The 21,544-nt window shown below is 42.7% G+C and overlaps 1 protein-coding gene across 2 annotated transcripts; it reads left to right on the plus strand.

The window, feature by feature from the left end:
* The first annotated feature begins 4,671 nt into the window (after positions 1 to 4,671).
* On the plus strand, positions 4,672 to 20,439 carry naa50 (N-alpha-acetyltransferase 50, NatE catalytic subunit). 2 transcript variants are annotated; one of them, XM_052115109.1, is made up of 5 exons: positions 4,672 to 4,984; positions 18,068 to 18,201; positions 18,301 to 18,420; positions 18,683 to 18,749; positions 18,942 to 20,439. In XM_052115109.1, the coding sequence occupies exons 1-5, from the start codon at positions 4,977 to 4,979 to the stop codon at positions 19,117 to 19,119; spliced, it is 507 nt and encodes a 168-aa protein (XP_051971069.1). In that variant the 5' UTR covers positions 4,672 to 4,976; the 3' UTR covers positions 19,120 to 20,439. The 2 variants fall into 2 exon arrangements, with proteins under 2 accessions (XP_051971069.1, XP_051971067.1); XM_052115107.1 differs by having other exon boundaries at positions 4,689 to 4,984; positions 18,065 to 18,201.
* Positions 20,440 to 21,544: the final 1,105 nt, after the last annotated feature.

Below are 21,544 nucleotides of genomic sequence, written 5' to 3' on the forward strand. Positions count from 1 at the left end.
TCTGTTAAGTGATGCGCGAGCATAGACACGGGCATGGGACTTACATACAGAGAAGTGTTTGCTGGCCGTGTGACAGAGCGGGCAGAGAAGGGGCACGCTCACGGATTCGTGGGCGTGTTTATTGACTCTAACACTCGAGCGGGCTGTGTCCGCTTTATGTGAGTGGGCTCTGATAGGAACACGGGAAGTGTAATGCTTGTGTGTAGGGGTGAACACTGGATTGTGGGCACATTTTCTACACATAAGGCATGTTTGCTCTTTACAAGATTTCTTTGGGTCGCCGTGAAAACGGCGTTTGAGTGCAGGCAAGCGGGCAGTATCACCGGCTTGTTGGCTGCTGAATCCACCACTGTAGTAGCCTGAGAGAGGGGGACTGACAGGGGGCGAAGCTTTGACGGTGTCAGCGAGGCCATGCACTTCCCTAGAGCTTGGGCTGCAGCTTTGGTGGCGCGACGGGCGAGGTCCGTTGCGCTTCTTAGATCTGTAACAGCCTCTGGATGCCTGCCTTTCTCATCCCACTCCCGAAGAAGGTCCGCTTGGAGGATCTGTAAGACGGCCATGGAGTGCAGAGCAGATGCGGCTTGGCCGGCGGCGGAATAGGCGTGGCCAACATAGGCAGAAGTCGCTCTGCAGGCCTTAGACGGGAGCACTGGCTTAGACCGTCATCTCGAGGAGGGCGGGCAAAGGTGTGCTGCTACCGAATCCTCAACCGGGAGGAGTAGCCCTTCTCGGTGGCGCCGTCCACCGAAGCGAGAGGGGTGGAGACGTGGGAACGGATCCTGGCCGAGAAAGGCGCGTTCCACGACTTGCAAGCTCAGTGTGGAGTTCCGGCACGAAGGGAGCAGCCCGGGCCGTGGGTGTTGCGCGGCGACGGCTCTGAAGAAAGCAGCCGTCAAGTCTGTTGGGAGCCTGCTCAGGGGGCGGTGAGCACTCGAGCCCGAGGCGGTCGACGGCCTGTGTGAGGAGGCGTGTTAGTTCCCCTTCGACTCCGGCGCGGGTCCTGCTGGATACCTGGGCCGAGGAGGAGGCGTGGGAGCCTGACCACTCCTCGCTGTCCGAAGCTATGATGGAACAGCCCTTATCCTCCGCCTCGTCCTCCGAGATGGCGCGCAGTCGCGGCCGCTGGGCGGCAACTGCGGCGTCCGGGGCGGGGAGGGTGAGAGCGATGCTTTCGAGGGAGAGGCTCCGGCGAGGCAGTCGCTTCTATCACCGGTTCTGGCAGCCTTTGGGAGCGGCGCTTTTCCTGCGCGGCAGAACGGAAGGTGGCGCGGCGGCTTCAGTTCTGAGCGCTCGAGTCGAGCCCGCAGGGTCGACATCGAAGCTCCTCGCAGAGGTCGCATCCGCCTTCAGCGAGGGCGAGCTCTGCATGCCCCAGTCCCAGGCAGAGAGCGCAGATGATGTGGCGGTCTCCGGCGCTGAGAGGGGCACGGCATGAAGCGCAAGTGGTGCGAGGCATCTTAAAAAAGACGCTCGTTACTCTTTTGTGAAGTTCGTTAAGAACTAGCTTGCTCTAAAAAAGGATACGTCGCCGGATGGCGTAGCTTGCAGGATGGCTGAAGGTGGCGGAGACGGCCGGCTTCTTCGAGCGCTGTCCAAGCTTGCTAGATGCCCCTCGAACGGCAACGCGGCTTCCAGTTCAGAGATGCGAAGAGCTTCGCTGAAGAGATGAAAAACAGGGTTCCAGCCTACGAACTACGCTTATATGCACTCTAGCCACGCCCATTTGGCGGGCTTTGATGCAGTAAGCGCGCGGACGCCTCTCATTGGACGCGAGTTCGCCCAAGTTCGTCTATAGGCTGCAGCAGTTGCCGCAGAGCAACCAATGAGCTCGCTAGCTAGCCCGATCAAGGTCTGCAGTTGCTGCACTGCGTTGACAAATGATACAAAATTAAGGATAATTTTTTGGCTTCAATATCTCAGAAAAGATGAATCTTTCCCATAGCGTAAGCTAGCTTACGCAATACGAGAGAACCTCTCCTAAGAGAACCCAACAATATCTCAGTTTTAAGAAAACCGTGATGAGGTCGACCACATGTACCGTCGAATTACTTGTTACTGAAACAATTTGTGTGATTTAATCGTCTGTCCTCCTTTCAAGTAATTCCCATAATGTCATGCCATGGTCTTAAATGAGGCATTTTTTTTAATATTTGAATTAAATCAAAGCATCCAAGTGGCTTATTCCTAGAACTGCAGGGAGAAATAAAAACATGTAACGAGATAAGATGATGAAGGTCCATGCAAACGCAGATGAAAATGATTTGGCCACATGGAGGACACAGTGTGCATTATAGTAAAACAATGTTTTTTTTCTTACACATTATATTATTTTTAACAATAAATCAATCAACTGGAAAGGGTGCTCTAGGAATAATCTAAATTATTTCTCTCAAATAATTTTCTGCTTGACGAACCTAAAAGATACACAGAAAATAAAACGGTGCATGCATGAAACCCCGGTATGATTATTATTTTAAAAAGTGTAAATACCTCAGAAAATGAGACGGTCCTGTGTCCGGATACTTTTAGTGAGGTGAGATGAGATGTGAGCAAATAGTAAAGTCAGCTGACTTCGTTCAGGCTCGGTCTCCCTCTGCAGACTGAACAGTGTGCGCAGAAAACTCTACATCGCCCCCTACAGTGTAGAGGTCATTGTTGTCTTTGTGAGTTTTGTTTGCTTCATACATTCTGTTGCTTTATTGTTTTGAACTGTATTGCAGATTCAGTTTATATTGCATTGCACTGAATATTGGGCTGTGTTTAATACTTGGTATCATAATTTAAGGGAAATTATTTTATTTTGTTTCTTTTAAGTAATTTTTACTTCTATTTGAAAACGAATACAATAAATTTACTCCTAAATGAATGAATTGTAATTTTGAAACATATGTATAAAATCATGATCACACATAAGATAAGGTCTCTATTCATATAAGTAACCTTATAAAAGCTGTAATATTCTACATGGGGTAGGGGCGCCCTAATGGGGACTGCCATTATAGAATCACATGAGCAACTGAATACTTCTCGCTTAATCTCAGTAAGTCAAGTCAAGTCAAGTTTATTTGTATAGCGCCTTTCACAACACACATCGTTTCAAAGCAGCTTTACAGAAGATCAGCATTAACAGACGATAAAACTGTTATGTCTATACAGTCGATGAATCATCATTGTGCAATTTAGATAAAATAAGATTCTTAATCGTGTTTAAAAAATAATTAAATAATAATTGTATTAATAACCCCAACAGTTTACAAGTAACAGTTTTGTTATTGGACACTTTCACTCTTGGATTAAATTGCTGTAACTGAAAACTATTGATTTTAAATGATGCTGCATCCACACCACTAGGTGTCACTAGTGGCCTTTTTTAACATTGCAGAACACTTTACCAAATAATAATAATAATAATAGGGGGCCTGGGTAGGTCAGCGAGTATTGACGATGACTACCACTCCTTGTGTCGCGAGTTTGAATCCAGGGTGTGTTGAGTGACTCCAGCCAGGTCTGCTAAGCAACCAAATTAGCCCGGTTGCTAGGAAGGGTAGAGTCACATGGGGTAACCTCCTCTGGCCGGGATGAGTGGTTCTCACTCTCAATGGGGCATGTGGTAAATTGTGCGTGGATCATGGAGAGTAGCATAAGCCTCCACATGCTGTGACTCTCTGCGGTGTCTTGCATAATGAGCCACATGATAAAATGTGTGGATTGATATTCTCAGAAGCGGAGGCAACTGAGACTTGTCCTCCGCCACCTGGATTGAGGCAAGTAACCGCACCACCATGAGGACATACTCAGTAGTGGGAACTGGGCATTCCAAATTGGGAGAAAAGGGGCTAAAATAATAATAATAATAATAATAATAATAATAATCAGAATCAGCTTTATTGCCAAGTATGCTTACACATATAAGGAATTTGTTTTGGTGACAGGAGCTTCCAGTGCTCAACAATACAAAAACAGCAGCAAGACATAGATAATAAAATAAAAAAATAATAATAATTATACATATATGCACATACAATCAGACACACACCTACATACATACCCACATACACACACGTAGTGCAAATCTAATACAAATCCGTTATATAAAGAACAAAATGATAATATATAATATAATATAAATAGACTTAACTGTGTATTGCACATAATTATTTCGTAGCTGCACCAAATCAAACAGTTATTGAAGCACAGATTCAATGACTGCTAAGTAGAACTGTTTCAGCAGCACCTGTGGCAGGTTGATAATAATAATAAAATCCACAGATACAATTTTTGCACTCAAAATAAATAAACACATCTCTGCAATTTATATCAAGAGCGTGACCAGATGTAAACTGAAACTAATCTTGATAATTATTTCCAAAATATCTGAGTAACAGCATGGAAAAAATTACTACTGTTTCGGGTTGCTCCATACAAAACCAAATATTTTAATCAATATCATAAAATCTTGATAAAGATTGGTTGCAAAAGTATAGAAGGGACTTTTTCAAAGCACACATGTGCAAAACGTAATTTCCTTTTTGTCTGTTTCCTGTTACTTGTTGTCAGTGGTGAAGTTTGACAGCAGCCTCCCAGAACCAGCGTTGCCAAATCCTCATGCTTCATAACACGACCGTTTACTGCAGTGCGATCGTAAGAGCAATTCGAAAAGTTTAATACGTAATAATATTTACATAAATTACATTAACTATCCTCGTGAAGACACGATATTTAAAAAAATATATATGTTTTTATGTTATATTAAGGTTCTCGTCCTGACTGAAACTGTTTGGGGTGATTCAATCTAAACGATCTGGCAACATTCCGCCATAGCACAGACTCGGAGGCAAATGCGGACCGCTTAGCTAGTGTGCTAGCAACATACATGTGGAGGGGATCTCATCCCAAACTGTGCCCAAATTCCCCTTAGACTGACAAATATCGCCAACTTGCCCTGTCTCCCTCACAACAAACGTGTTTTCTTCAACATGAAAGGGTGAGTAAACGCACCGAGGAGGGTCTTTTCATCACAAGTAAAGTTTTCCTCCTCTCTATTCTCTCTTTTTTCCAGCAGGGGGGAGGCGGAGTAGATCTAACGCTAGCTGTTAGCTCTCTGCGCGCTTAATGTGGAGGAAATACATTTGCGCAGCAGTTTTCACACCCGGCCTTTAGTTCTTGCTTTGCCAGTTCTCGTCCGTGTCCCGAAACCAGTTTTAAAAACGTACAGATGATTTAACGGCAGATGAAACCCCATTCAAGTATAAAGGGCACGAGTTAGGTGGGTGCCAAACTGGATCGTGTGTCGAATCTAAATCTGAAAATGTTGAGTCAGTCTTCAAGTTGCTATCTTGGTTAGCTAGCCACGCTTATATTCCCCAGCTCACACGGATTCCGAGGCTGTTAGTTTGGGGCATTAAAGCGTGTTGCTGTCTTGTAACTTTGTCATATGTGTGCATATTATCATGTAGAAATTGATGGGTGTGACACGTGATGGAATGAGCTCAGTTGCCTAGCATGTCCTCTTTGAAAACGACACTACGAATTAACAGGTTTCATTACTGATCATTTAAAGTTTTGGCGGATGAAATGAATGTGGCAAACCATGTGGCGTTTGATGACCATCTTTATGGCTGCTCGCAGAAGTGCTGAGAGAGTTAGGAAATCTTAGTTGCCTGCATAAGATTCGTATATGTGACAAATGCCTTCCACTAAAAGTTTTATTTATTTGAAAAGTTTTAAATCCACATTCTGCTTTAACAGTCAGACATCATGCCATGCAGTCTTGTTAGTATTTGAACTGTCTATTTCTGTGTATCTGCTGCACTCATAGGTGAAATTATGGCCCGGACCAGTGGCGCCAGTGCCCAGAGGCCCTTGACTACCAGGGGCCCAGGAGCACCCTGGACTGCATGGTCTTGCAGCCCATCTACTTTGAAAACAAATATTTAATATGAGCTTAAATATGTGGGCCCCACAGCTTGTACAAGGCCCCCTAAATAGGCCCCTGTGACTATGAGGGCCCTCAGACCTCTTATAGAACCCTTTTGCTTTCCTGTCTCCAATTACATTTTTTGAGCCACTCTTTAACCCTATTGTATCATATTTGATACATGACTTTCTAGAGCCTCTACATAATCAACATGATTAAAACTTAGTTGAAAAAAAACTGTTGTATGCTGTGTACTAGATGTTTACTGCCTCCTGGTGAAAGTTTCCATGCGCTTCTGTAAGTAGAAGACCTAGTAATGTATTTTCCAAAATGTCTACCTCCACATTGTGATGCACTCATCTTTATGATGTGAAATCTTTGCTGATTTTGATAAAGGAAAAGAGTACAATAACTATTTATATATTTTTACTGATATTTCAAAATGAGTATTTATTGAATTGAAGCAACATGTGCACAATAGGGTTGCAATGGTATGAGATTTTCACGGTATGAAAAAGTAACTGTCTCAGAAAATATCACTGTGTACGGTATTACACAATTATTATTATCAGTTACAATGACCCTTAAAGGAGTAAAACTCTTTTTTTTTTTTTTTTGGGATGAGCAAACACTATTATAATTGAAACTTGATACTATTTTTTAATTGACGTATGGGTAGAAAAAAAGTCTACCTTTTGAAAATAAATCAAGTAATAAAGCTAACATAATTATAATAATAAACTAAATTATAAACATGTTAGTTTACATGTTAGCATAGCATGTTAAATTAACTACTAAATGAAAAAAGTATCAGCTGTGTGAGCTTTAAATGTAATGTCCAGTGATTATTAATAAGTAATATATACTCTAGGTGCACAACAGCACAGTCAAGACTGTTCCTGTCTACCTTTAACTCAGAGGTTCTTAACTGGTTTTGCTTCAGGATGCAGATTTTACATTGGAATTCAAGTGGCAACCCACTATAGTAAAAACATAACCTGCATTTAATGTATCCTGGGTCGCATTTGCTTTTATGATTCATAGATTTGTTAATAGTTTTCAAGTACAAGGACATGCATCAAGTGACATTATGTTTGTTGTTGACGTCAACAACAAAATCTACAGGACGTTTTCTCTCCCTCCTTAAAAAATTGAAGAGCATACTTATATTAGCCCATTACTATCCCGTTTGTTTCCTAATTTCAAACTGAATTCAAACAGAACATGCATATTAAACAGGATGAAAGGCTCCTCATTCACATGGTTAGGTCAGTGTAGCTAGTCTTAATAGCAATAATAATAACAACAAATTATAGTATTTATGAAAACTAGCTGAAACTCATCTTGAAACTTTAACTAACACTGCCACTGTTGATATAAAATGAGGTCTAATAGATTCTACCTTTAGATTATTTCATATGAAACTATAACTTTTTGTCAAAATATAATGAATATATATATAATATATAATTTTATTCATGTAAAATCGTGAAACAGTTTTGTAAAGGTGATTATGTATAATGAAAAATAAATGAGTGCCTTGCACAGTGTTGCTCTTTTCCTCCTCAGTGCTGTTTGGTATGTCAGGGCTGCCTAATGTTTGATGGGTTCAACTTGACTCCCCCCGTAACTTATTTTACATATGCAGCTTGCTGTCATTTATATAGATCTTGTGGTTTTTATACATAACTCATGGTTTGTTATTATAATGTGATCTTACTATAAAAAGGTTTTACAATTTAACATCAATATAGTGTTTGGTGTATAAAACCATTGATTAAAAAAAAATCATATTGCATTTGAGGTGCTGAATTGTAATGTCATACATTTCTAAAGAGCAAGGAGAGGTAATTGTCATGGCCAAACTCCAAAACATTTGGCATCTCTGAAAAGCCCAGGGTGTCTTCTTAAGATACACGAACTATATACTATTCATTGCTATAACTGCTTGTTTGACCTACATTACAAAAATAACTTGGATCTGGTGGTTGGGAAAAACAAGATTTTGATATTTTGTGTGGTACAAAAGTACAGATTTTACTAGATCCGTAAAGTTTGTCGAGACAAAATATAATGTTGGTTTGACAAAATAAATGAAAATTGGCCCTGGGGTGCACAGTTAGTTTTGGCATTATTACAAAAGTTTTGCTTCTAAAGAAGTTAAGTAATTTTGAAACATGTATAAAACTATGACTACTCTCATGAGATGAATACTCCGGCCATATGTAGCCTAATAAAAGCTGTTTAATTTAAGTGGAGAGGGTCCACTCGTGGAGGCAGCCATGTTAGGATCACATGACCTGTCGAGTACTGCTGGCTTAATCTCAGTAACTGCCCATTTATTGAATACTTTCACTCATAGATTAAATTAAAATGAATGTATTTCTGCAATGGCATCTGTAATTAAAAACTGTCACTTTTGAATGATGCCGCAATCATGCCCCTTGTTGTCCATTTAAGTGCAAAACAACATTTAAAAAAATTACTTTAAAATGTACATTTAAAGTAAAGTTCAATCGACAGCATTTGTGGCAAAACGTTGATAACCACAAAAAACTATTTTGATTCGTCCCTCCTGTTCTTTAAAATAAGCATTGTCACAGTAAGGCACTTAGCCTGAAGTGAATGTTGCCAATTTCTGGAGGGTTTAAGTAGGAGTGCTGATTCTGATACCTGCAATCTCTGTATCTGCCGATGCACTTCCTGATCCAAAACCAGTGTCGTTTTTTCCTAAACAGTGTAGAACAGCGGTCCCGGTCCAGACCTCCACTTGGTTACATCAGGACCACGAGACATCTTGACATTTGCTGCCCCATCTCACGTTTTCTATACTTCAAGTGATCAGCATGACAAAACAACAGAGCTGTTTACAGCACAAGTGCTGGGTGCAGATAGCGTTGACCTTTCAGCGCTGTATCCTCAAATACTTTTCTCTTTTATCGAATTTATACACTTTTGTGCGCAGAGTTGCAGACGCGTTTACATTAACGTCAGTAGACCATAGCGGATATATACAGTGAGCAGCAATATAGATTCATGTTTCATAAAACACACTGCAGAAAACAAGAATGAAGTGAATCTAACTTCACGTGTCTGAAATTAATCCGACCGTTCGGCTAAACCAGGTTTGTGACAGGACAATGTGCATCCAGAGCGCCTTTTAAAATGTAACTTTATCCCATCTAAAATTAACTTTATTAAAAATAATTGGCAAGAAAAAACAACTAAAAATGTGATTTCACTTGTAGCATATTGGAGTTCTCATGAGAACGTTTCCATTTTTGATAGTCTGACCATTTATAGGCCTACTTAAGCTAAATGTATTTTTATGGTTCATTATTGTGCTGTACATTGTTTTTTTTTTTTTTTCATATTCTTGTATATTTTCATTTGAAGGAAAATATAAAAATGGTCCATTCAGACCTTTACATTTTCACAATTTTCTCTCAGGAGATACCCCTGAACCCCCATACAATATATTTCCTTATTAGTCACAAGGCCTCCTATGCCCCTTGAGTATCTAAAAATATTCAAATACAAATTCTGGACTGTTGTCATTCAGCTTCAGAATGAACAGTTGATTTTATCTTTTAATATTTATAATGAAGTGCTCTTGATTTATGAACTCATTGAAATATTATTTTTTTTTGATAGAACATCCCCCAAACCCACTACTTTGTCTCTAGAGCCCCAATGTCCCAATCCTTGCCCAGTTTAAAGAGACTGTTTTGACTTCGATGTTTTCCTTCTTTTAAAAAGTGCTATTACTGCCAACTTGGAAATTTAAAATTAGGCCTACTATTTAAAAAAATGGGCATTCCTTTTGTAATTTCATAACTATAGTGACTACTAACACTATGTTAGTTATTGTCCGGGCCTTTGATAGGAAGGAAATCTAGAGACCGGACCTCTTGGAACTTCAGTTGAATACTCCTGGTGTAGACTATCTTTACTGTGTGGAATTGATTGGGGGCACTTATTTATATGAAAAGAAACACAAACCTCTAACAATACATTATTTCAATGTAAATGTCTATCATAATAGCTATTTATGGGATTAACAGCTATTAAGTCTTCAGTAGAAAAAAGGCCAGTGTTCTTTTCACATTTTTATTTTTGTGTCTGGACTTAAAAGGATTCAGTAATAAAACAATAATAATAATGATATTATTGTTATTTATTAACTTTTAGAATATACAAAAGTATTATATATTCAGTCATGCTTTTTTAACTTTAAAACACTTGGGCTTTTATTTTGAAGGTCAGAACACTCCAGGAAGTCCTTTGAGTGTGATTGTATGTATAGGCTAGTTCACATTATTTTAATATGCTTATTCAAAATCTGGTGAATGATCCTCCACTGCCTTTCTTGATGCGTATTACAGGTGAGCCGAACTATTGAGCTTTTACATCAGAGATTTTCATAAGCTGTGCTAATAATGCACGCCGCTCTCTGAAAATAGCAGTGCATGTTATGAGTGTGTCAACAGAACAGCACACAGTCACTGAAACGCAATTTGCATGCAGACTATAAATTTACACAAAGCTATCTTTGTCTTCAAGAAACTTTTAAAAAAGTGCATGAGTCATATGGTCTACTTTAATGGTTCTTTTGTCATTTTTAGAGCTCCACAGTAATGACTATTACTAACACACAGTATCGGATTCAGGCTTGTCAGACCGATACCCTATTAGGGGTGCGTAAAAATATTGTTTTTCCAATTAATTGCGACCTTCATTTGAACGATCTCTATAACGATTCTTAAATTTGCTAAAAGATTTTGCACAGTGTGACTGAAGTGAATGTATTTGGTAACTGGCTGGTAAATATTTACAGTTCACTCACCAGTAATTGTGTAGTTTAGTTGTGAAGTGTTCAGCAGTGAGATGCTTTCACGGAGTGTTGAGAGTAAAAGTTCCATGTAATGTGTGTCCAAGGCGCGATCCACGCAAACCATTTGTCTTTGAACACTGTCTCTTTTAATAACCTTTCTGTTCTTTACAGTCAGTTGTTGAACAAAAACAACTACAAAAAAACATTTAAATGTAATCATGCTTCACACAGATGAAGTAAAGCCATCCGAGTCCTCTAGTTAACATGCGCTCATTTAAAGGCACTGTTTACAGAACTGCAGTTTTTGATTTTAGCATGTGTTCAACAAATCAATTTTAATGCTTGTAAGTAGTACACATCATGCAATTTAAAAATAAATATGTAACAAAAAGAATATATTAAATATATCTTATTCGTTGATTGAATGCATTTAATTGTTAATTTTTTTAAAAGCCAAAATGATGAAAAGGTAATCAAATATAATTAGTAACATTTATAATTTTCTAATTAAAAGTTCCCCTGTATAATTTACAGCATTAGCTGGGAGATAATTTATTTTATTTGTAAGAAAAAGGGACTTTATAAAGTAAATGAACCCATATAAATCAATATTAAATCGAATTTAGAGCTTGTGAATTGTAATCGAATTTAAACTGGAAATCGACTCGGTTACTAACGTAACCTCGGTTCCCTGAGAGGAGGGAACGAGTATTGCGTAAGTAGCTTACGCTATGGGAAAACTCCGTTTCTCGAGAAATATTGAAGTCTTTATGTAAAACGCATTGCAGCTGCACAGCAGACAGTAATGAGCGAGGCAGCTCGGTCATTGGCTGTGCTGCGGCTACTGCTCGAACCAATGACGGGCGACTCTGGTCGCTGCCTGCGTCACGGCTCGAGCCCGCCGAAATTAGCATAGCCAGGCTATATAATGGGCACCCGTCATACGAGTTCCTTTAGGTTCAATCGACTGAAGCGAACTGACCAAGCACAAGCACGGCAGCTTACGCAATACTCGTTCCCTCCTCTCAGGGAACCGAGGTTACGTTAGTAACCGAGTCGTTCCCTATCGAGAGGTCTCTCCTATTGCGTAAGTAGCTTACGCTATGGGAACACCATGTAAAACGCCGTGCGTGCTGACTTCGCTCTATAAAGCCAGAGGCAGATGCCTGAGCCTTAAAGCAAAGTGATTATTCCACGAGCCGGCCAATGGCGAGCTACATAATGGGATAGTATAGAGCCCTTCCAAGGTGGTCCATGGTGGGCGCTCATAGTACAAACACAAGCACATATCTTATGTACTGAGTTTTCTATGTGCTGATATGCATAAAAAATCCTTTAAGTCAGTCAGAGACGGACCTTGTAAGGGAGGAGATAATGCTCAGCATATACATACTCCAGTCCATTCTACAGTCAGGCTGATAGAATGTTGGAATGCAATGAGGGGACCTGTAGGTTATAAAACCTGATAAATGTCGAGGCGAGGCCCAGCCCGCCGCCGCACAAATATCTTAAATGGGTATCCCAATCGACCAAGCCCACGAGGAGGCCATGCTCCTCGTAGAGTGAGCTCTGACGCCTAAGGGGCATTGAAGGCCCATGGCTTCATAAGCTAGCGCTATAGCATCCACTATCCAGCGCGATATTCTTTGCTTTGAGACTGCGAGACCTTTAGTGCAGCCGCCAAACATACGAATAATTGTTCCGTCTGTCTGAACAGGGCAGAACGTTCCAAATATACTCTTGAGCGCCCTGACGGGGCAGAATAAATTAGCGTCGCTTTTGTCTGCTGGGGACGATAGCGCTGCCAGATATATCACCTGTGCTCTGAAGGGTGTGGAGAGCACTTTAGGAATATACCCGTGCTTTGGCCTAAGGACAACTCTGCAGTCGTTAGGTCCAAATTCCAGGCAAGCAGCGCTTGATGACAGCGCGTGCAGGTCGCCCACTCTCTTGACTGAAGCGAGCGCCAGCAAGAGTGCAGTTTTGCTGTTTAAGGTGCACGGTTCGGAGAGGTTCTAACGGGGCACTCTTGAGTGCGTCCAGGACCGTGGCCAGGTCCCAGATCGGCACCGAGGGGGGGCGAGGAGGGTTCATCCTCCTAGCGCCTCTTAGGAAACGAATGATTAGATCGTTTTCCCTAATGAATGTCCTTTATCAGGATTGTGCGATGCCGCTATGGCAGCCACATAGACTTTGAGCGTGGAGGGTGTGCGACCCGCCTCCAGCAGCTCTTGCAAAAAGGCGAGTACACTTGGTATCTCACACAATTTGGAGTTCAAGCTCTTGGTATCACACCAGTCACTGAACACTTTCCACTTTTGGGCATATAAGCCTCGTAGAGGGTGCTCGCGCCTCAGTGATGGTTCTCAAAACTCCACTGGGGAGGTTCTCGGGAACCCGTTGAGGGGCCATGCATGGAGGGCCCTCCATAGAGTGCAGGGAGCTCAACCTAAGTCCACCCTGGCGATTTATATACTGAAACTACCGTCATGTTGTCCGTTCGGACCAGGGCGTGTTCGCTTTTCAGGTACGGAAGCAGGGCTCTGAGAGCCAAGGCGACCGCCTTCATTTCCAGACAGTTTATATGTAGGCGCTTTTCCGGGTTTGACCAAAAGCCGGAGACAGGCCTGCCCTCGTAAAGGGCCCCCCATCCTATTTTGGAGGCATCTGTCGTGATCATTTTTCTCCGCGTGTTCACGCCCAGACTCACGCCGGTTTGATACCAGTTGATGGCTTTCCAGGGCGTCAGGGCTTTTATACAGCTGTGATTCGCTCTGATCAAAAAGTGGCCCGAGTGCCACGCGTGAGTGGGGACACGGCTCTTGAGCCAGCGCTGGAGAGGACGCATGTGCAACAATCTTAGCTGGAGTACAGCTGATGCCGAGGCCATGAGACCGAGCATTCTTTGAAATCGTTTGATGGGGGCGCGCGCGCGCCCTTTCTGATTGATGTTGCAAGGCGTCGAATAGAGAGCGCACGCTCTGATGAGATGCGCGCTGTCATCTGCACTGAGTCTAGCACTATTCCCAGAAGAGATATTCTGGCTGGGGGATAGCACGCTCTTTGCAAAATTGATTCTCAGACCCAGGCATTCTAGATGGCTGATAATCCAAGATCTGTGCGTCGTTAACTGACCCTCTGATTGTGCTATGATTAGCCAATCGTCGAGGTAATTCAGTATTCGCACTCCCGCTGTCTCAGGGGAAAGTGCCGCATCCATACATTTCGTGGAATGTACGGGGGCCAATGATAGGCAGAATGGTAGTACTGTGTACTGGTATGACTGTCCCTCGAAAGCTGAATCTCAGAAAAGGCCTGTGATGAGGCGCTATCGAATGTGAAAGTAAGCGCCTTTCAAATCCACTGATAGAAACCAACCCCGAGGTGAACTTGCGCGAGGATATGTTTGGTTGTTAACATTCTGAACGAGCGAATCATAAAAGCTTTGTTCAGATGTCTGAGATCTAGGATGGGGCGGAGGCCACCGTCCTTTTCGGACGAGAAAATAGCGGCTGTAAAACCCGCCTCAGCTCATAGAGGGAGGAACAGTTTCTATAAGCCCTTCTCTATCAGTTCGAGCACCTCGGTGCGTAGAACATGTGATACATCTTTCCTCACTTTCGTCTCGACCACCGCTGAAAAGCGGGGTGGTCTCTGGCGAATTGAAGTGAGTAACCGTGTTTTATTATGTTCAAAACCCATTTTGGCATGTCAGGGATTTTTTCCCAGGCTTTTGCTCGCACAGATATGGGCTGAATGTTGGCTGGGGCGTGTCACAGTGACGTATGGGCCCCACCGGCAAATTGCCTTGTGCTAACACTGAGTTTACAGCTCCCAGAGGCGCAGGTGCGCGCTGAGCAGCCGTGTTGAGTGCCGAGTGCAGGGGTGCGTGTGAGCTTACAGGCACGCACGCTATCTCCGTAATGCTCGCGATCGTGAGCTGGAGAAATGTTTGAAACTGTATAGACAGTGTTTACAGGTGGGGGTGCATACATTGTAATAGGCACGCGCGCCACTTTCATAAAGCTTCCCGCTCTTAGCGGGAGTTTCTTAGCTCGTGCGTCGCATCTGTGATGCTTGCGGCATGAGACAGAGAACTGTTTGAAACTGTATGTGCAGCGCTTATGGTTGGGGGTGCATCTACTGTAGTAGGCACGCGCGCCACTTTCATAAAGCCTCCCGCTTGCTCCGGAGTGTTTTTGGCCATGCATACAGTGTTTGTAACTGTGGGAATGCGCACTTTAGTGTGGACACGTGACCCCTTAGTAACACAGGCAGAAAATGTGCTAACACTGAGCTTACAGCTCTGAGGCGCGGGCACGCGCTGAGCAGCTGTGTTGAGTGCAGGGGTGCGTGTGAGATTACAGGCATGCGCGCTATCTCCGTAATGCTCGCAGCCGGAGAAATGTTTGAAACTGTATAGACAGTGTTTACAGGTGGGGGTGCATCTACTGTAGTAGGCACGCGCGCCACTTTCATAAAGCCTCCCGCTCGCGGCGGAGTGTTTTTGGCCATGCATACAGTGTTTGTAACTGTGGGAATGCGCACTTTAGTGTGGACACGTGACCCACGCTGAGTAGTGACACAGCTCACTACTCAACTGAGCAGCTTTGTTGAGTGCAGGGGTGCGTGTGAGATTACAAGCACGCACGCTATCTCTGTAATGCTCGCAGCAAGAGCCGGAGAAATGTTTGAAACGACAGTGTTTACGGGTGGGGGTGCATACATTGTAATAGGCACGCGCGCCACTTCCATAAAGCTTCCCGCTCTTAGTGGGGAGTTTCTTGGCTCGCGCGTCGCATATGTGATGCTCGCGGCGTGAGCCAGAGATCTGTTTGGAACTACTCTACTGTGGTAGGCACGCGCGCCACTTTCATAAAGCCTCCCGCTAGCGGCGGGGTTTTTGGCCATGCATACAGTGTTTGTGTGTAGGGGTGCGTGCAGGACAGCAGGCATGCGCGCTACATTTATAGTATTTCCCGCTTTTACTGGGGAAGTGTTTATAACTGTGGGAACAGTGCTTGTGTGTAGTGGTGCATACATGACAATAGGCACACGATCTACATTTATGGGGTGTCCAGCTCGAGCTGGGTAAGTATTCGGCACTGTTTGGACAGTATTGATATGTGGGAGTGCGCACTTTAGTGTGGACACGTGACCCCTTAGTGACACAGGCAGAAAATGACTCTTGTGATTTCTGTGTGTTGCCGTTAAAACGGCATTTGATTGCAGGTGAGCGAGTTCTGCGACTGGCCCATTGACTGCTGTACAGACATTTCCAGCCGCCTGTAAGGGGACTGGGTAATGTTTTACACATTTTGCTCGCTGCAGAGAAGCGTTCAGCGAACTCTCTTACCGTGCTGGTGCCCGTGCTCGTGTCCGCTAATGTCGACGGCGCAGGGTCGAAGGCCGAGCCCGGCCAGTCGTCGGATGCAGCGCCAATTGGAAAGGCTGTCCAACGGCGCGCCGAACGAGATGAGACCCACCGCTCTGTTGGAGGGGTGCTGGTCCGTCTGCGTGAATTGGACTGGCGGCGGGGAGTTCTCGGGTGGTGGTGAAGCACGCGGGGACTGGCCCGGCGTGACGTCACTGAAGTCCGCGTGCTCTGGCGGCCTCCGTGAGCGCCGCTTTTTTCTTGCGCGGCTCGAACAGAGGGGACGGCAGCACGGTGGTAGCAGGCTCGTTCGCGGCGAAGGTGACGTCACGCCGGGCCAGTCCCCGCGGCTCGCTGAGGCCCAGGGAGTCACATTCGGGGCATCCGCCTCGAGTGAAAACAGCTTCTGCGTGGTCAGGTCCCAGGCAGCGAGTGCAGATAATGTGATGGTCCCTGTCAGGAAGAAGGCCTCTGCACGAGGCGCAGGTCGAAGGCATTTGGAACAACGCCTCGAATTTGCTCTTTTACTAAATACAAAAAGTGTCGCAAAGGCGAACACTTGCAAAGTAGCTTAGTAAAAAGGATATAGTGATGCGCGCCGGATGGCGTAGCAGAAGGCTTCGAAGGCGGCTGAAGGCGCCGGCGTCCTCTTAGCAGTCCTGCTGTAGGCTTGTCAATGGCAGGCGAAAGACTCCAACAATCCGGAGGATCCAGCGAAGAGGAGGTCTTCGCTGAAGGAGATTAAATCTAAAGGAACTCGTATGACGGGGTGCCCATTATATAGCCTGGCTATGCTAATTTCGGCGGGCCCTGAGCGCGCGAACGCGAGGCGCACGCCCATTGGTCGCACGTTCAGAGTCGCCCCGTCATTGGTTCGAGCAGTTGCCGCAGCTGCAATGCGTTTTACATAAAGACTTCAATATTTCTCGAGAAACGGAGTTTTCCCATAGCGTAAGCTACTTACGCGATACTCGTTCCCTCCTCTCAGGGAACTGTATCAATACCCAGCCCTATACCGATCTAATTAAAAACCTCAGTATCGGAGCAGATACCTATCCAGGTATCAGATCGGTGCATCCCTAGTTTAGAGGCAGAAACTTTTAGCTTATAATTTTATAAAAATGCTTATGAATTCTTCTGTTAAAAAATATATTGTTTGAGATGTAAAAATCTTAATTTTTACAGTTGTTTTAGGGTTTATGGAGTTACGTTGTCATGGCAACAAAGGCTAGTAAGCGATTTTTAGCACAAATGTAAAAACGCCAATATTGCTTGCACCTTGTTGCTAAACTTTTGAAATTGAGAATGTTAATGAGTTTGTTGTAATAAATATTTTGCCACAAATACAGTTGATTTGAGCTTAACTTGTATTGAACCTGGAATATTCCTTTAGTATCATAGTCCTTTCGGTATAATAGCTTTTAGTATCAGTTATTTTAAACAAGGCACTGTCATTCAATGATTAGGAAGGAATCACAGGGTTCTTCTGATTGTGTTAGGAATGGTAAGTGTGTGACAGGTACATTGATATCCTGAATAAACTAGCATCTGTTTTTCTCCTTTCAACTCATCCTGCCACTGGTTGACCAAGTGGCAGCGGTGAACACATGACCAGCAGCTGTTGTGTTGGTGCTGGACTTCAGTATGCTGCTCCCCTATAAATACCTCATTCGTTCTGCAGCCAGAGTCAAGTGGAGGCAACAATGCCGATGGTATCAATGGGTACCACTGCTGGTTAACTTCATAATTTGTTTAATGATATGGGGTGGTGATTTTATGGTATCTAAAGGACTTGTGTGAGTGCACTGTTTGGATATCACCCATATAAAGCAGAATCTTAAAAGGTGTGACACTTTTCATAGACTGTATTTGGTGCTGACATATAAATGGAGTTTGTTGATCCTTGCACGGCCAGTTGACCATTCTGCTTTTGTTCTAGTAGCCGGATCGAGTTGGGGGATGTTACTCCCCACAACATTAAACAATTGAAGCGTCTCAACCAAGTGATCTTCCCTGTCAGCTACAATGACAAGTTCTACAAAGATGTTCTGGAGGTAGGAGAGCTCGCCAAGCTAGGTAAGATAATAAACTTCTTTCGCTAGCCTAATGATACTTTGATAATGGTCAAAAAATTAACTTATGTTGTGTATTAACCAATGTTGAAACCTTTTGCAGCATACTTCAACGACATTGCAGTTGGTGCTGTGTGTTGTAGAGTGGATCACTCTCAGAACCAGAAGCGACTCTACATCATGACACTGGGTTGCCTAGCACCTTACCGCAGACTTGGCATAGGTACGATTTTTAGAATGTCCTCATGCATTTAGGTACTTGTATGTGCTGATCTTATTCAAATTGAAGAAATGTAATTATCTTGGGTAAGATTCTCTCGGGATTGCGTAATTGGAAAAATTAGATTGGCTTTGAGGGATGCCTGACATTTTAGCGAAGATTGTATAACGTGTTTCCAATGAAGCTACTAGAGCAGTGATGTTTAGTTTTTATTATTGATACTTTTTCCAGATACTGATCATTATTTTGTCATGTTTGCTTGAAGGAACGAAAATGCTGAACCATGTGTTGAACATTTGTGAGAAGGATGGCACTTTTGACAACATTTATCTGTAAGTATGAAGACTGTGAGGTCTTTTTTGTTTGTTTGTTTGTTTGTGTTTTGTTTGGAAGGGATTTTGATAAAATGTAGATACATATACATAAACGTTGCCATGCCAATTTGGTCCCTGCATATTACATAAGTGATGTAAGGAATCTTCTACATGCTGAAATAACATGCTCTTCTGTTTTTCTTTCCACAGTCATGTGCAGATAAGCAATGAGTCTGCAATCGACTTCTATCAGAAATTTGGCTTTGAGATCATTGAGACAAAAAAGAACTATTACAAGAGGATAGAGCCAGCAGATGCCCACGTTCTTCAGAAAAGCCTGTGCAGCCCATGTGCGCCCCCTGCAGGAGAGATACAAAAAGCAGACTAGAGGTTGAAGTGCAACACAGATTGGTCTATTCCCCCAAATGGAACTGTAACCGCTGCCCCACGGTTGACACACTCACCACATTTTTCAGAGGACATATTAGACAGAAAAAGTCAATGAAATATTTGCTGCATTTATTGTGCAAAAACTTTAGTCCCCCCAAATTTGTGTTCTCTTTTTTTCCATTTCTTCATTCAGAGAGTTGAAATTAGATGGAGGTTTTCAAGCAGAATCCATAAGTGCTCCAAAAAGCTGCTGACTACTTTTTGTTCTGACATGGTGAAGGTTATGGTTGCAAAGCATACTGTTTGCATTTGTTTTAGATTTGATAAAGGTAAGGGGACATAGCTTTGCTTGGACAAAACATTAGAACTAAAGTCTTTCTAAATATGACCGTTCTTGACCTGAGATTCCCCAGCTGGCAACCTTGGAGCGTTTGTTTGAATCGTCTTAGGGACACATGGAGTCCTCAGAACCTGAGCACCCCGCCACCTGAACCCTCGGACACATGGCAAGGGAACTACTGGTGGCAGAAACTTCCTGTTTCACCATACAGGCAATATGCAATGTTGGAGAGTTGCATGTGATGCAATGTCTCCTTTTGATGTCAGTCGCCTCTGTCTGTCTTGAGGCTAACCCAGTGAGGGGAAAAAAAAAGAGCGTAAAACCCCCTCAACTAAGAGAGTGGTAAAACTGTTTTGGTATGGGGGAGGTCAAGGGGGATAAACTCCACTCGTTTGTGAATGTTTTTCTGCCCAATATTTAATATCCCCATCTTGTTCTTTTTTATCTATAGATTGAGTCTGGGCCTTTTCTGGGGTTTGAAATAATGCTGCTGGTGAGATGTAAAGGCTTCAGATAGCAAACATGTATGGCTTTTATTGGCCTTTATGGTTGTGTTGATTATGGTGGATCGAGTTCTTAAATAATTTTTAGTCCACCAGGACTCAAGTTAGAGTTTCTAAGTTTTTGATGTGTGTTTATGCATTTGAATCCTTGCTTCTCACTTAAGGTAACACTTTTGCAGCAAAAATACATATGTCCTCCCACAACGTAACATTACATTTCAGTGATGTTCACTGACTACCACCTTTTTCCCATGCACAGTGGGAGCATTGCAGGTCACTTCTACATAAGTTTATTTTATAGGACTTAACAGAGTCAGATCCCAGAAAAATCCCAGACTCCGTGCAAGTTAGGGGAGACATGCCCTCTCCAATGTAGTAAAAGCATGTTTCTTCCCCCTCATTTCTTTGAAAATTTTTATCTTTTCTGGAGCTCTATATTGTATGACTTTTAAACCTCTAAATAAAATTACTATTTGCATTATTTCTAACGTTATTTCATTTTGGGGTGGGGGCATACCATTAATGTTTTTCTATGTGCAAGCCATAGCATTTCAGTACTGCATCTCAATGCTGACACTATTGGTTTGATGCTCTAATAGTAGGATGATGATTATAACCAGTTTAAAAAGTTTTAATGTTGCAAAAGCAAACTAGATTAAAAAGTTTGAGTACAAACTTTAAGTTGGCTTGTGAAAGTTTGGACCAGAAAGTTTGAAGAAGTTTAAAGTAGTTTGAAGTTTAAATTAGTTTGTAGTAGTTTATAATTTAAAGTAGTTTGAAGTTTAAAGTAGTTTGAAGTTTAAATTAAAGTTTAAATTAGTCTAAAGTTTAAATTAGTTTGAATTTTAAAGTTGGTTCTTTTGAATCTACAGTGAGAAACATACAATGTGAGCAGTGTAGTCTGATTCCCAAACTAATTACTCTAATGAGCCAGTTCTTTTGAATCTACAATGTGAAACATACAGTGTGACCAGTGTAGTCTGATTACAACATTAATGACTCTAATGAGCCGGTTCATTTGAATGTACAATGTGAAACATACAGTGTGACCAGTGTAGTCTGATTCCCAAACAAATTACTCTAATGAGCCAGTTCTTTTGAATCTACAGTGTGAAACATACAGTGTGACCAGTGTAGTCTGATTCCCAAATGAATGACTCTATTGAGCCGGTTCATTTGAATCTACAATGTGAAACATACAGTGTGACCAGTGTAGTCTGATTCCCAAATTAATGACTCTTATGAGCCGGTTCATTTGAATCTACAATGTGAAACACAGTGTGACCAGTGTAGTCTGATTCCCAAACAAATTACTCTAATGAGCCAGTTCTTTTGAATCTACAGTGTGAAACATACAGTGTGACCAGTGTAGTCTGATTCCCAAATTAATGACTCTAATGAGCCAGTTCTTTTGAATCTACAATGTGAAACTTAAAGTGTGACCAGTGTAGTCTGATTCCCAAACAAATAACTCTAATGAGCCAGTTCTTTTGAATCTACAGTGTGAAACATAGTGTGACCAGTGTAGTCTGATTCCCAAATTAATGACTCTAATGAGCCAGTTCTTTTGAATCTACAAA

Source organism: Xyrauchen texanus, chromosome 42 (assembly GCF_025860055.1).
Source record: "Xyrauchen texanus isolate HMW12.3.18 chromosome 42, RBS_HiC_50CHRs, whole genome shotgun sequence".
Taxonomy (NCBI): Eukaryota; Metazoa; Chordata; class Actinopteri; order Cypriniformes; family Catostomidae; genus Xyrauchen; species Xyrauchen texanus.

Excerpts from the sequence above, each read along its gene's own strand:
- naa50 (XM_052115107.1), top strand. Across the intron at positions 18,202-18,300 it reads AGGAGAGCTCGCCAAGCTAG|CATACTTCAACGACATTGCA; the intron begins GTAAGATAATAA and ends AACCTTTTGCAG. Across the intron at positions 18,421-18,682 it reads TTACCGCAGACTTGGCATAG|GAACGAAAATGCTGAACCAT; the intron begins GTACGATTTTTA and ends GTTTGCTTGAAG.